The 16,766-nt window shown below is 45.9% G+C and overlaps 1 protein-coding gene across 6 annotated transcripts in view; it reads right to left on the bottom strand.

Moving 5' to 3' along the window:
* Positions 1–6,644: 6,644 nt before the first annotated feature.
* Positions 6,645–16,766, bottom strand: part of erg28 (ergosterol biosynthesis 28 homolog) — a 38,667-nt gene continuing 28,545 nt past the window's right edge. For all 6 annotated transcript variants that reach the window (XM_063042972.1, XM_063042943.1, XM_063042952.1 and 3 more), the window contains exons 4-5: positions 8,812–8,930; positions 6,645–6,964 (exon numbers count right to left, since the gene is read on the bottom strand). In XM_063042972.1, coding sequence (XP_062899042.1) covers positions 6,876–6,964; positions 8,812–8,930 — 208 coding nt within the window. In that variant the 3' untranslated portion in view covers positions 6,645–6,875. The remainder of the gene's footprint in view (positions 6,965–8,811; positions 8,931–16,766) is intronic.

The following is a 16,766-nucleotide window of genomic DNA, read 5'->3' as shown; positions in this document are numbered from 1 at the left end:
GACATGAGATCCAAGGGGACATTGCTTTGTGGATCCAGAACTGGCTTGCCCACAGAAGGCAAAGAGTGATTGCAGATGGGTCATATTCTGCATTGAGGTCAGTGACCAGTGGTGTGCCTCAGGAATCTGTTCTGGGCCCCTACTCTTTGTGACTTTTATAAATGACCTGGATGAAGAAGTGGAGGGATGGATTAGTAAATTTGCCGACGACACAAAGGTTGGGGGTGTTGTGGATAGTGTGGAGGGCTGTCAGAGATTATAGTGGGACACTGATAGGATGCAAAACTGGGCTGAGAAGTGGCAGATGGAGTTCAACCCAGATAAGTGTGAGGTGCAAACACGAGAAAATCTGCAGATGCTGGAAATTCAAGCAACACACACAAAATACTGGTGGAATGCAGCAGGCCAGGCAGCATCTATAGGAAGAAGTACAGTTGACGTTTCGGGTCTAGACCCTTCATCAGAATCCTGACAAAGGGTCACGGCCCGAAACGTTGACTGTACATCTTCCTATAGATGCTGCCTGGCCTGCTGTGTTCCACCAGCATTTTGTGTGTGCTGCTTAAGTGTGAGGTGGTTCATTTTGGTAGGTCAAATATGATGTCAGAATATAGTATTAATGTTAAGACTCTTGGCAGTGTGGAGGATCAGAGGGATCTTGGGGTCTGATTCCATAGGACATTCAAGGCTGCTGTGCAGGTTATCTCTGTGGTTAAGAAGGCAGACAGTGCATTGGCCTTCATCAATCGTTGGACTGAGTTTAAGAGCTGAGAGGTAATGTTGCAGCTATCTAGGACCCTGGTCAGACCCCACTTGGAGTACTGTGCTCAGTTCTGATCACCTCACTATAGGACAGATGTGGAAACCATAGAAAGGGTGCAGAGGAGATTTACAAGAATTTTGCCTGGATTGGGGAGCATGCCTTATGAGAATAGGTTGAGTGAACTCGGCCTTTTTTCCTTGGAGCGACAGAGGATGAGTGGTGATCTGATAAGATATGTATAAGATGATGAGAGGCACTGATCGTGTCGATAGTCAGAGGCTTTTTCCCAGGGCAGAAATGGCTAGCATGAGAGGGCACAGTTTTAAGGTGCTTGGAAGTAGGTACAGAAGAGATATCAGGGGTAAGTTGCCTTTTTTTAAACACAGAGAGTGGTGTGTGTGTGGAATGGGCTCCCAGCAACGGTGTTGGAGGTGGACACAATAGGGTTTTTTTTAAGAGACCCCTGAACAGGTATATAGAGCTCAGTAAAATAGAGGGCTATGGGTAACCCTAGTTAATTTCTCAGGTAAGGACATGTACAGCACAGCTTTGTAGGCCAAAGGGCCTGTATTGTGCTGTAGGTTTTCTATGTTTCTATTACAGCCCCTTCGGCCCACTATTTTGTGCTGAACATGTAACCTACTCTGGAAACTGCCGAGAATATAGTTATTAAGTCTCTTGGAATTTTCCTTTACCTTGCCTGCAAAATCTATCTCACTCCTCTTTGCCCCCTTGATTACCCTCTTAAAAATATGCTTGATATCTTGCGAAGTTCAATATGTCATCATTATGTCAGTAGTTTCCTCAATTTTCAGTGCAGTCACTCATGCAAGTCCCGGTGAAGACTTAGGAATACCGTTGCACTCCGATATAGAAGGATTCTTCATTGCTGTTTCCATAATAATTTTACTTTACCAGTTAGAGTTGTTAGCCCTGAGCTGAACCACTGAACCTGGAGGATCAGTGGACCACTCTTAGACTGTCCTCTACCTTTTGACCTGTGGGTGATCCTACCAAGAGCCAAAGCAGAAAGCCCTGACAACTTGTACAACTGTAACGTAACATCCCAACTTCAATACTCAGTGCCCTGACCGATGAAGGCCAGTGTGCCTAAAGACTTTTTCACTACCCTACCAGATTTCATCAATCTCCTTGGTTATTTCCTCAAACGCCTCAAATTAGTGAAATACGGTTTCTCCCACACAGAACCATGTTGACTATAACTAATCATTTTCTGTCTTTCCAAATGTACATAAATCTCATACCTTAAAATCACAAAATCACATCTCCCCCAATAATTCCCCTTGCATTGATGTAAGATCATTGGTCCATTTCAATGGTTCATCCCTGGTGCTCAATGGGAAAGAAATTCTGGTATCGTCAGTAACCAAACCATTCTCAAGACATCATCCAACCTCCCACCCCTCATATCAAGTCCTTCTCCATAGTCATACTTTATTGATCCCGGGGGAAATTGGTTTTCGTTACAGTTGCACCATAAATAATTAAATAGTAATAAAACTATAAATAATTAAATAGTAATATGTAAATTATGCCAGGAAATAAGTCCAGGACCAGCCTATTGGCTCAGGGTGTCTGACCCTCAAAGGGAGGAGTTGTAAAGTTTGATGGCCACAGACAGGAATGACTTCCTATGACGCTCTGTGTTGCATCTCGGTGCAATGAGTCTCTGGCTGAATGTACTCCTGTGCCCAACCAGTACATTATGTAGTGGATGGGAGACATTGTCCAAGATGGCATGCAACTTGGACAGCATCCTCTTTTCAGACACCACCGTCAGAGGGCCCAGTTCCATCCCCACAACATCACTGGCCTTACGAATGAGTTTGTTGATTCTGTTGGTGTCTGCTACCTTCAGCCTGCTGCCCCAGCACACAGCAGCAAACATGATCGCACTGGCCACCACAGACTCATAGAACATCCTCAGCATCGTCCGACAGATGTTAAAGGACCCTCCCTCCCTCAACAAAGGCAAACCACATATTCATTGCAGAGAAGGACATTCAGCCCATTGTGTTCTTGCTGGCCAGACATGTCTTAGAACATAGAATATTATAGCACAGTACAGGCCCTTCGGCCCACAATGTTGTGCCGACCCTTAAACCCTGCCTGCCATATAACCCCCCACCTTAAATCCCTCCATATACTTGTCTAGTAGTCTCTTAAATTTCACTAGTGTATCTGCCTCCACCACTGACTCAGGCAGTGCATTCCACGCACCAACCACTCTCTGAGTAAAAAACCTTCCTCTAATATCCCCCTTGAACTTCCCACACCTTACCTTAAAGCCATGTCCTCTAGTATTGGGCAGTGGTGCCCTGGGGAAGAGGCGCTGGCTATCCACTCTAACTATTCCTCTTAATATCTTGTATACCTCTATCATGTCTCCTCTCATCCTCCTTCTCTCCAAAGAGTAAAGCCCTAGCTCCCTTAATCTCTGATCATAATGCATATTCTCTAAACCAGGCAGCATCCTGGTAAATCTCCTCTGTACCCTTCCCAATGCTTCCACATCCTTCCCATAGTGAGGCGACCAGAACTGGATACAGTACTCCAAGTGTGGCCTAACCAGAGTTTTATAGAGCTGCATCATTACATCGCGACTCTTAAACTCTATCCCTCAACTTATGAAAGCCAACACCCCATAAGCTTTCTTAACTACCCTATCTACCTGTGAGGCAACTTTCAGGGATCTGTAGACACGTACCCCCAGATCTCTCTGCTCTTCCACACTACCAAGTATCCTGCCATTTACTTTGTACTCTGCCTTGGAGTTTGTCCTTCCAAAGTGTACCACCTCACACTTCTCCGGGTTGAACTCCATCTGCCACTTCTCAGCCCACTTCTGCATCCTATCAATGCCTCTCTGCAATCTTCGACAATCCTCTGCACTATCTATAACACCACCAACCTTTGTGTCGTCTGCAAACTTGCCAACCCACCCTTCTACCCACCACATCCAGGTCGTTAATAAAAATCACGAAAAGTAGAGGTCCCAGAACAGATCCTTGTGGGACACCACTAGTCACAACCCTCCAATTCGAATGTACTCCCTCCACCACGACCTCTGCCTTCTGCAGGAAAGCCAATTCTGAATCCACCTGGCCAAACTTCCCTGCATCCCATGCCTTTTGACTTTCTGAATAAGCCTACTGTGTGGATCCTTGTCAAATGCCTTACTAAAATCCATATAGATCACATCCACTGCACTACCCTCATCTATATGCCTGGTCACCTCCTCAAAGAACTCTATCAGGCTTGTTAGACACGATCTGCCCTTCACAAAGCCATGCTGACTGTCCCTGATCAGACCATGATTCTCTAAGTGCCCATAGATCCTATCTCTAAGAACCTTTCCCAACAGCTTTCCCACCACTGACGTAAGGCTCACTGGTCGATAATTACCCGGACTATCCCTACTACCTTTATTGAACAAGGGGACAACGTTCGCCTCCCTCCAATCCTCTGGTACCATTCCCGTAGACAATGAGGACATAAAGATCCTAGCCAGAGGCTCAGTAATCTCTTCCTTCGCCTCGTGGAGCAGCCTGGGGAACATTCCATCAGGCTCCGGGGACTTATCCGTCCTAATGTATCTTAACAACTCCAACACCTCCTCTCCCTTAATATCAACATGCTCCAGAACATCAACCTCACTCATATTGTCCTCACCGTCAAGTTCCCTCTCACTGGTGAATACCAAAGTGAAGTATTCATTGAGGACCTCGCTCACTTCCACAGCCTCCAGGCACATTTTCCCACCTTTATCTCTAATCAGCCCTACCTTCACTCCTGTCATCCTTTTGTACTTAGCATAATTGAAGAATGCCTTGGGGTTTTCCTTTACCCTACTCGCCAAGGCCTTTTCATGCCCCCTTCTTGCTCTCCTCAGCCCCTTCTTAAGCTCCTTTCTTGCTACCCTGTATTTCTCAATAGACCCATCTGATCCTTGCTTCCTAAACCTCATGTATGCTTCCTTCTTCCACCTGACTAGATTTTCCACCTCACTTGTCACTCATGGTTCCTTCACCCTACTATTCTTTATCTTCCTCACCAGGACAAATTTATCCCTAACATCCTGCAAGAGATCTCTAAACATGACCACATGTCCATAATATATTTCCCTGCAAAAATATCGTCCCAATTCACACCCTCAAGTTCTAGCCTTATAGCATCATAATTTGCTTTTCCCCAATTAAAAATGTTCCTGTCCTCTCTGATTCTATCCTTTTCCATGATTATGCTAAAGGCCAGGGAGCGGTGGTCACTGTCCCCCAGACGCTCACCCACTGACAGATCTGTGACCTGACCTGGTTCATTACCTAATATTAGATCTAGTATGGCATTCCCTCTAGTCGACCTGTCAACATAGTGTGACAGGAATCCGTCCTGGACACACTTAACAAACTCTGCCCCGTCCAAACTATTGGAACTAATCAGGTGCCAATCAATATTAGGGAAGTTAAAGTCACCCATGATAACAACCCTGTTATTTCTGCACCTTTCCAAAATCTGCCTCCCAATCTGCTCCTCAGTATTTCTGCTGCTACCAGGGGGCCTATAGAATACCCCCAATAGAGTAACTGCTCCCTTCCTGTTCCTGACTTCCACCCATACTGACTCAAAAGAGGATCCTGTTACATTACCCACTCTTTCTGTAGCTGTAATAGTATCCCTGACCAGTAATGCCACCCCTCCTCCCCTTTTTCCGCCCTCTCTATCCCCTTTAAAGCAGTGAAATCCAGGAATACTGAGAATCCATTCCTGCCCTGGTGCCAGCCAAGTCTCTGTAATGGCCACGACATCATAATTCCATGTATGTATCCAAGCTTTCAGTTCATCACCTTTGTTCCTGATGCTTCTTGCATTGAGGTACACACAGTTTAGCCCTTTTATCTTACTACCTTTACACCGTTTATTCTGCTTCTCTTTCCTCAAAGCCTCTCTATATGTTAGATCTGGTTTCACTCCACGCACTTCTTTCACTGCTCTATCACTCCGGGTCCCATCCCCCTTAAAAATTAGTTTAAACCCTCCCGAACCCTGCTAGCAAACCTACCTGCAAGGATATTGCTCCCCCTCGAGTTCAGGTGCAACCCATCCAATCTGTACAGGTCCCACCTTCCCCAGAAGAGATCCCAATGATCCAAAAATCTAAAACCCAGCCCCCTGCACCAACTCCTCAGCCACGCATTCAACTGCCATCTCCTCCAATTCTTACCATCACTGTCACATAGCACTGGCAACAATCATGAGAACGCCACCCTTGAGGTCCTGTTCTTCAGCCTTCTGCCTGGTTCCTGAAACTCACACTTCAAGACCTCATCCCTCTTCCTGCCTATGTCGTTGGTGCCAACATGTATCACGACTTCTGGTTGCTTTCCCTCTCGTACCAGGATGTCGTGCACCCGGTCAGAGAAATCCTGGACCCTGATTTCCTCAGAGGCAACACCTCCCCACCAAGCCTGGCTGTTTCCACCCACACTTGCACTCCAGCCAGTACTCTTCTCCCCCATCCATTCCCCATCAGCCTTAATCTCTGCCAGGGCTGACTGTGTCCACCCACGCTCACACCATCCAGGACTCTTGTCTCCAGTTGATTCTCAGTGAGCCTCAATCTTCACCAATGCACACAGGGGAACTTTGCTGCTGGACAGAAATCACTGGAAATCCCTCTCCACCAAGCCTGGCTGCATCCACCCACATTAGCACTCAAGCCAGTCCCCGTGAGCTTCAGTTTCCACCAGCCTGGCTGCTTCCATCGACATTCACACTCCAGCCAGGAATCTTGTCCCCAGTCCATTCCCCGTGAGCCTCAGTCTGTAACAGGACACAGGGCGGGCTCAGCTGTCCAGACAGAAACCACTGCAAGGAAGTGTTTCCAGCACCAGAATTTACTGATAGAAAGAGAACACCCATGTGAACATTCTTCATCACCCTGAGGCACCCTTAAGGTGCTTTCTGTCCATCAACTACTTCAAAAATACATTCACTACTAACTGCTGTGGTGGAGAGGGTGCACAGGTCAATTGCTCGTGTACAGCTGTCTCCTGGCTCAGTCTGCCCCAAACCACCATTCTCATCGGTCATCTCAGATTCTCTTCTTTGCTGGAACTGAAGTCACTTCCTGGGAATCCTCGATGTACTGAAAACCCACCAGCATTCCCAGGATGGAGAAGCCTGCAGGAGAGAAGAAAGGTCAGTGGAAGGACCTGAAGGAACTCCGAACAAGAGCATTTTGTTCTGGGTCATGGGCTGCATTTATCACCCTGCTGTAATCACACTTCAAGAGGGGGTGGGGTACCACGTTCCACAGCCACTGCAGCCCCTCTAGAGAAAGGAGTCCCTGAATTCGGACCCACTGACAGGGAACGGCTGGTGAAATAAGGGATCCTCCAAGAATCAAGGTCATAAGTTCCAAAAAGTAACTTGGTCACAATCAAGTAAATGGGAGGCAGGAAATGCAAATAGCAAAAACTCCCTAGATTTCAGAAAATAGCTCAATAATTTACAATGGGTGCAATGTGTCCAAAGATGAGGGTCAAATGCTGGCAAATAGGACCAACTTAGGTGGACATGCTGGTCAGCGTGGGTGAGTTGGTTGTTCCGAAGGGCCTGTTCCTGTGCTTGATAACTGCTGACTGAATTGGGGGGGCACGAAAGAGAGAATATCCGAGGGGGGTGGAGTGTTTGATCATGTGTTTCTGTGCTATTTAACTATCACTGGGGGTTGGGGGGGGAGAGAAGAGAGAATGTCTGGTGGGGGTGGAGTGTTTGATCATGTGTTTCTGTGCTATTTAACTACCAATGGGGGGGGGTTGGAGTGTTTGATGTGTTTCTGTTCTTGATAACCACCGATTTGGGGGGGGAGGGGGTTGGAGTGTTTGATTACGTGGGTTTCTGTGCATGATAACTGCTGACGGGAAGGGTGGTGGAAGGTGGGGGAGAGAGAATGTCCCCAGGATAGGTGGAGTTTTCAATTGTTACCAGGCTAGATAATTCTAGTAGTTGCCGAGGACAGTCAGCTTCACTAACAAACAAGTTCAGAGAAAGGCTAATGGTAGCTCATCCTTCGTTGCCAGGGAAGTACAAGAGTATAAGAAGATCGTCACAGAGTGATAGTCTGTAGGGTGTCAATTATGAGGTACATAGATAGGGGTAAATGCAAGCAAACCTTTAATCCTTTTCCAGAGGTTGGGTGAGACTAGAACTAAAGGTCATGGGTTAAGGGTGAAAGGTGAAATGTCGAGGACCATCTTCACTCAGAGGCTGGTGAGTATGGAACGAGCTGCCAGTGAATTTCAACATTTAAGAGAAAATTGGATAGGTACATGGATGAGAGGAGTATGGAGGGCTATGGCCCAGGTAGAAGTTGATGGAAGTCAGCAGAATAACAGCTTGGTACAGACTAGATATTCCAGGGGGCTTGATTTTGTGATCTAGTGTTCTATGACTCTAATCATAGTTATAATCACAGAAAGGGCTCTTCAACCTAACTCATTCATGCTGATGAGTTGCTTTATTGAACTAGTTCCCAGTGTGTTCTCACCAACATCTCATACAGCAGCTGTGACACAAGGCCCAGCTGACTGCTCTCCCGATTGGGAGTGACGAGCAGTTGCTGAGAGGCTGGCAAGCTGGAATCAGGGGCACAGGATAGAGGCTGAGGGGGGAGAAACATTAAAGTAATTACTGGATTTCTCTATTCAAGAGAGCTGTGGATGGCCGATGGGATCAATCACTAAGGGAATCAGGGAATGTGAGGTGGGAAGTGGAGGGCTGCACTGTGCCATTGAAGAGTCTCGTTCTGCTTTGCTCAGAGCACACTCACATTGGCTGACTGGTGCCGCTGTGCGGGTGAAGTGAACAACAGTTCGACAGCCTCTGCACCATCCCACACCTCATTCGCAAAGGGCCACAGACCAACACACGCTACCTGCTGAAATCCTGACTATGTCCCACTAGAAGCTACCAACAAAAGCTCCTTGTCGAGATACTGGCCAGCACTCAAACACACACGCACTTACCAGCCACCAAGAGAGGAGCCATTACACCGATGGTTATGGGTGCCGTTTGATAAACGAACGACTCGGATAAGAAGTGAATGAGAGCCAGAATGAAAGTCCAGAGAGTGATGTGATACAATCTGTGAGAGTAAAAAGAAGCCATTATCACCCCACTAGGTTACTGCACCCTCTCCTACCCTGGGACAAGTGTGAACCTCCCTTCACACCATCCCATCACACACTCCCAGGGTCAGATATAAAGTTCCCTCTACACTGTCCTATCACACAGTACCAGGGTCAGTCACTAAATCGGAATCAGAATTAAGTTTAACTTCACTGGCATGCACATGAAATTTGTTGTTTTGCAACAGCAGTACAATGTAATACATGATATAAAATAAATTAGTACGAAAATAAATTAGTCGGTGGTGGGGAAACTGCTGGAGTCAGTTATCAAGGATGTGATAACAGCACATTTGGAAAGCGGTGAAATGATCGGACAAAGTCAGCATGGATTTGTGAAAGGAAAATCATGTCTGACGAATCTCATAGAATTTTTTGAGGATGTAACTAGTAGAGTGGATAGGGGAGAACCAGTGGATGTGGTATATTTGGATTTTCAAAAGGCTTTTGACAAGGTCCCACACAGGAGATTAGTGTGCAAACTTAAAGCACATGGTATTGGGGGTAAGGTATTGGTGTGGGTGGAGAATTGGTTAGCAGACAGGAAGCAAAGAGTGGGAATAAACGGGACCTTTTCAGAATGGCAGGCGGTGACTAGTGGGGTACCGCAAGGCTCAGTGCTGGGACCCCAGTTGTTTACAATATATATTAATGACTTGGATGAGGGAATTAAATGCAGCATCTCCAAGTTTGCGGATGACACGAAGCTGGGTGGCAGTGTTAGCAGTGAGGAGGATGCTAAGAGGATGCAGGGTGACTTGGATAGGTTGGGTGAGTGGGCAAACTCATGGCAGATGCAATTTAATGTGGATAAATGTGAAGTTATCCACTTTGGTGGCAAAAATAGGAAAACAGATTATTATCTGAATGGTGGCCGATTAGGAAAAGGGGAGGTGCAACGAGACCTGGGTGTCATTATACACCAGTCATTGAAAGTGGGCATGCAGGTACAGCAGGCGGTGAAAAAGGCGAACGGTATGCTGGCATTTATAGCGAGAGGATTCGAGTACAGGAGCAGGGAGGTACTACTGCAGTTGTACAAGGCCTTGGTGAGACCACACCTGGAGTATTGTGTGCAGTTTTGGTCCCCTAATCTGAGGAAAGACATCCTTGCCATAGAGGGAGTACAAAGAAGGTTCACCAGATTGATTCCTGGGATGGCAGGTCTTTCATATGAAGAAAGACTGGATGAACTGGGCTTGTACTCGTTGGAATTTAGAAGATTGAGGGGGGATCTGATTGAAACGTATAAGATCCTAAAGGGATTGGACAGGCTAGATGCGGGAAGATTGTTCCCGATGTTGGGGAGGTCTAGAACGAGGGGTCACAGTTTGAGGATAGAGGGGAAGCCTTTTAGGACCGAGGTTAGGAAAAACTTCTTCACACAGAGAGTGGTGAATCTGTGGAATTCTCTGCCACAGCAAACTGTTGAGGCCAGTTCATTAGCTATGTTTAAAAGGAAGTTAGATATGGCCCTTGTGGCTACAGGGGTCACGGGGTATGGAGGGAAGGCTGGGTTCTGAGTTGGATGATCAGCCATGATCATAATAAATGGCGGTGCAGGCTCGAAGGGCCGAATGGCCTACTCCTGCACCTATTTTCTATGTTTCTATGAAAAGAATGCAAAATTATTGAGGTATTGTACATGGGTTCATTGTCCATTCAGAAATCTGACAGCGGAGGGTAAGAAGCTGTTCCTAAACCACTGAGTGTGTGTCTTCATGCTCTTGTACCTCCTCCCTGATGGTAGTAATGAGAAGAGGCCATGTCCTGGGTAACAGGCCCCTTAATGACAGATGCCACCTTTTTGAGGTACAGTAACAGCTTTTCAAGATGTCCTTGCTGCTGGGGAGGCCAGTGGCCATGGAGCTGCCTGTGCTTGCAACTTTCTGCAGCTTTTTCTGATCCCGTGCAGTGGACCTCCATGCCAGATAGTGATGCAACCAGTTCCAATGTCTTTGGTGCCACACCAATTCTCCTCAAACTCCAAATGAAAATATAGCATTGTCGTACCTTCTTTGTAATTGCATCAAAATGTTGGGAAAGCTCTTCAGAGATGTTCACACACAGGAGCTTCCACAATCAGTTCCTTGGGTTTTACTGATGTTGAGTGCAAAGTTGCTATTGCAACACCACTCAACCAGCTGATCTATATCTCACTCCTGCAGATCTCTCCCCAGAACATTTACAGATCGTATGTGAGCAGTGCTTGGAGAGGGTATAGAGAGAGTAGAGCAGTGGGTAAGCACACATTCTTGAGGTGTGCCAGTGTTAACTGTCAATGAGATGTTATTTCCAATCTGTACTCTCAATGATGAAGTCAAAGATCCAGTTGTTGTGGGTGGGGGGGGGGGGTAGAGGGGAAAGCAGGGGCCCAGGTTTTGGAGCTTATTGATTAGAACTGAGGATATGACAGTGCTGAAATCTGAGCTGTAATCACTAAACAGCAGTCTGACGTAGGTATTGCTATTGTCCAGATGATCTAAGGCCAAGTGAGGAGCCTGCAAGATTGTATCTGCTGTGCATCTATTGTGGCGGTAGGCAAACTGCAACAGGTCCAGGTCCTTACTTAGGTAGGAGTTGATTCTGGCCATGACCAACTTCTCAAGATACTTCATTACAGTAAATATAGTGCAACTGGGTGAAAGTTGTTGGGGCAGCTCACCCAGCACTTCTGAGGCACCGGTCTGACAGGTGAGAACCTCTGACTGCAGCAGTGATTGAAGATGTCCTTGAACATCCCCACCAGTTGGTGAGCACAGGTTTTCAATGTCCATAAGACCATAAGATTTAGGAGCAGAAGTAGGCCATTTGGCCCATCGATTCTGCTCTGCCATTCAATCATGGGCTGATCCACTTCATTCAGTCATCCTCACTCCCCTGCTTTCACCCCATACCCTTTGATGCCCTGGCTAATCAAGAACCTATCTATCTCTGCCTTAAATACACCCAATGACTTGGCCTCCACAGCTGCTCGTGGCAACAAGCCGTTTCAGCTACACCATCAGGGCCTGATGTCTTTTGAGGGTTCCCTCTCCTGAAAGATGTTCTTATGCCAGCCTCTGAGACACAGATCACAGGGTCACCAGATGCTGCATAGTTTCACACAGGTGTAGTTTCAGCCTCCCTATCAAAGCATACATAAAGGTCATTGAGCTCATCTGGGAGTGAAGCATCACAACCATTCATGTTAGGTTTTGCCTTGTAGGAAGTAATGGCCTGCAAACCTTGCCAGTGCTGATGTGCATCCAATTCAGTTTTCAAACTTCAGTACGAATTATTTTTCCACCCTTAAAATAGCCTTCCATAGCTTGTACATGGACTTCTTACATAGTTCTGGATCACCAGTCTTGAATACCACAGATCTACCTGGGTTAGGGAATTTAAAAGGAGAGCATTTTTTCTTCAGTGGTTTGATCGAGGCACAACTGAGCAGGCATGTGGATGTCAGTGAGTTAGATCAGCGGGAAGAATTTAAAAGGAGAGCATTTTTTTCTTCAGTGGTTTGATTGAGGCACGACGTCAGTGGAGATTTTAATTTCCCCAATATTGATTGGCATCTCCCTAGAGCAAGGGGTTTAGATGGGGTGGAGATAGGTGTGTTCAGGAAGGTTTCCTCACACAACACGTAGATAAGCCTACATGAGGAAAGGCTGTACTTGATCTACTATTGGGAAATTAACCTGGTCAGGTGTCAGGTCTCTCAATAGATAGTGATCACAATTCTATCTCCTTTACCATAGCATTGGAGAGGGATAAGAGCAGACAAGTTAGGACAACTTTTAATTGGAGTAAGGGGAGATATGAAGCTATCAGGCGGAACCCTGGAAGCATAAATTGGGAGATGTTCTCAGGGAAATGTATGGCAGAAATGTGGCAAATGTTCAGGGGATATTTGCGTGGCATTCTGCATAGGTACATTCCAATGAGAGAGGGAAAGGATGTTAGGGTACAGGAACCATGGTATACAAAACCTGTTGAAAATCTAGTCAAGGAAGATTCAAAAACCGAGGCAAAGGTAGCGATCTTGAAAATTATAAGGCTAGCAGCAAGAAACTTAAGAAAAAAATAAGGAGAGCCAGAAGGAGCCATGAGCAGGCCTTGGTGAGCAGGATTAAGGAAAACCCCAAGGCATTCTACAAGTACGTGAACAGCAAAAGGATAAGATGTGAGAGAATAGGACCAATCAAGTGTGACAGTGGAAAAGTGTGCAGGGAACCGGAGGAGACAGCAGAAGTACTTAATGAGTACCTTGCTTCAGTATTCGCTACAGAAGACGACCTGGGTGATTGTAGGGATGACTTACAGCAAATTGAAAAGCTTGAGCATGTAGATATTAAGAAAGAAGATGTGCTGGAGCTTTTGAAAAGCATCAAGTTGGATAAGTCACTGGGACCGGATGAGATGTACCCCTGGCTACTGTGGGAGGCGAGGGAGGAGATTGCTGAGCCTCTGGCAATGATCTGTGCATCAATAATGGGGACAGGAGAGGTTCCGGAGGACTGGAAGGTTGTAAATGTTGCTTCTTTATTCAAGAAAGTGAGTAGAGATAGCCCTGGAAATTGTAGACCAGTTGATGGAGAAGATCTTGAGAGGCAGGATATATGAACATTTGGAGAGGAATAATATGATTAGGAATAGTCAGTATGGCTTTGTCAAAGGCAGGCCATGCCTTACAAGCCCAATTAAATTTTTTGAGGATGTAACTACACACAAAACATGAAGGTAGAGCAGTAAATGGATTTCAGCAAGGCATTTGATAAAGGACCCCATGCAAGGCTTATTGAGAAAGTAAGGAGGCATGGGATCCAAGGGGACATTGTTTTGTAGATCCAGAATTGGCTTGCTCACAAAAGGCAAAGAGTGGTTGTAGACGGGTCATATTCTGCATGGAGGTCTGTCACCAGTGGTGTGCCTCAGGTATCTGGTCTGGGACCCCTTCTCGTCGTGATTTTAATTGACCTGGATGAGGAAGTGGAGGGATGGGTTAGTAAGTTTGCTGATGACACAAAGGTTGGAGGTGTTGTGGATAGTGTGGAGGGCTGTCAGAGGTTACAGCGGGACATTGATAGGATGAAAAACTGGGCTGAGAGGCGACAGATGGAGTTCAACCCAGGTTAAGTGTGAAGTGGTTCATTTTGGTAATATGATGGCAGAATATAGTATTAATGATAAGACTCTTGGCAGTGTAGAGGATCAGAGGGATCTTGGGGTCCAAGTCCATAGGACGCTCAAAGCAACTGCGCAGGTTGACTCTGTGGTTAAGAAGGCATACAGTGTATTGGCCTTCATCAATCGTGAAATTGATTTTAGGAGCCGAGAGGTAATGTTGCAGCTATACAGGACTCTGGTCAGACCCCGCTTGGAGTACTGTGCTCAGTTCTGGTCGCCTCACTACAGGAAAGATGTGGAAACCATAGAAAGGGTGCAGAGGAGACTTACAAGGATGTTGCCTGGATTTGGGAGCATGCCTTATGAGAATAGGTTGAGTGAACTTGGCCTTTTCTCCTTGGAGCAACGGAAGATGAGAGGTGACCTGATAGAGGTGTATAAGATGATGAGAGGCATTGATCGTGTGGATAGTCAGAAGCTTTTTCCCAGGGCTGAAATAGTTGCCACAAGAGGACACAGGTTTAAGGTGCTGGAGAGTAGGTACAGAGGAGATGTCAGGGGTAAGTGTTACATACCTCAAGGAGATCTGTGATTTTTTTTGTGAGAATGATGTAATGGTCTTTTGGAGGTCACCTGATGTAATTTTCCCGCCGATGTGAGGTCACGTGATGACATGTGCACCACGGGTATATAAGGGAAGACCTCAGATGACGCAGTTAGTTTTTAGTTTTCCAGGTAGAACATTGATGTGTCTCCGTTTCTGTTGCGTATTTGTTTTTATGACGCAGTTTCATTTTTAAAATGGAGTGTTATGTTCTGTTGCAAGGTACAATAGTGTTGGACTGGAATTTTTTGCTGGATGTGTTAATGTACCTTATTCCAGCAGTAGTACGAGAGAGTGAAGACTTTATCGAAGTACAAGACCCGAAGGATTGAGAGGAGTCGGTATCGTTCCGCAGTTTTGCAAAGGATCGACCTTATTGAGTCTTCGTTGCAGGAGTGGTGACCTGCATCAAAGATAACTCTTGCCAAAAGAGCAAAGAGTTCATGCAAGGTGCTCTCTAGAATTTGAGGTCAATTGTTTTAAACTGTTTATTTCCTGCATTGTGAATCCTTTGGACAGAACAGAAAAGTCGCGTCTATGAAGAAATTCTTCTCCAGAGACGTCTTTCCTAATTGAACGTATAAATCTGTTGGACTTTCGAATTTACCATTTTAAGAACTATATCTGACTTTACCGCTTTAAGAACGAGTGCCGAGTGACGATTCGTTGAACAGCTCCATAGCAGTTAACTTGCGGTTAAGATTTTCATTTGTTTTTTTTATTGTTTATCCGGGTTTAATAAATGTTTGGTTGTTTTTATGTATCCTGTCTTGATTGATATTCATTGTTGCCGGTTATGTAACAGTAAATTTATTTATTTATTTGACACAGAGTGGTGAGTGCATGGAATGGGCTGCCAGCAACAGTGGTGGAGGTGGATACAATAGGGTCTTTTAAGAGACTCTTGGATGCTTAGAAAAATAGAGGGTTATGGGTAAACCTGATTAATTTCTAAAGTACATGTTCAGCACAGCATTGTGGGCCGAAGGCCTATATTCTGCAGCAGGCTTTCTATGTTTAGCCCTCAGTAGGCCACGAATCTCCTGGTTCATCCACAGCATTTGATTTGGGTATGTGGTATATTCTTGAGGCCACACATTTTAATGAAATCAATGATAACTGCAGCATATCATTCAGATTTGAAGATGAATCCAGTCCACCAACTCAAAACAATCCTGTAAGCGTTCCTCTTCTTCCCTCGTGTGTACCTTCCTGGTTCTCACCATTCGTGCTGCAGTTTTCAGTCTCTGCCTGTACACTGGGAGTAGAAGAACAACCAGGTGATCAGACTTTGTAAAGTGTGGGCATGGGATGATACAGTAAGCGTTCTTGATAGTGGTATAACAGTGGTCAAGTGTGTTGGCTCCTCTGGTTCCACAGGTCTGATGTTGGTGGTAGTTATTCAGAGACTTTGAGCTGGACTGGTTGAAATCTCTCACAATGCTGATTACACTGCTCAGCTTCTCCAGTGCCAGTCTGAATTTGGCCAGAGGTGGAATGTACACCACTACCCCAGAAGCTGCAAGGATGTGGAAACTATAACAGAGCCTCGCTGACTAAAGTCCCTCCGAAGCAGGTGACTTTAACAGAACATCGCTGACTGAAGTCCCTCCGAAGTTTTGCCAACACATCCAGGTGGGCATACGGGGAGATAGCTTACTTGACATCCCTTTTGCAACGCTTACAAAGCGCTCCTCCGTCCTCCATTTGGAAAATTAGATCACTCCTCATTTTTTCAGGTGTCAAAGTACAGGCAGAAGCTGAAACAAGAGGCAGCCATAGTTAAAACCGTCCACTGTTGGTCCAACCATGCTGCAGAATAGCTTTGATGATGTTGACTGGAATGTCTTCCATGATGAGGATGTCTCCAAGTTCACGGAAAGGATCACGAGTTTCATCCAGAAGTGCATCAAGGATGTTGTCCCCCAAAAATCAGTCAGGGTCTTCCCGAATGAGAAACCCTGGATTAACAGTTCCTTACGAGCAGCACTTACGAGCAGCGAGACAGGGCTTACATTGCCGGTAATCAGTAAGAGCTCAAGAAATGTAGCTATGATCTGCGCAAAGTCATCAAGGC

Source organism: Mobula hypostoma, chromosome 1 (genome assembly GCF_963921235.1).
Source record: "Mobula hypostoma chromosome 1, sMobHyp1.1, whole genome shotgun sequence".
NCBI lineage: Eukaryota > Metazoa > Chordata > Chondrichthyes > Myliobatiformes > Myliobatidae > Mobula > Mobula hypostoma.
Note: the sequence above shows the minus strand (reverse complement) of the source record. Positions and strands in the feature narration are given on the sequence as shown.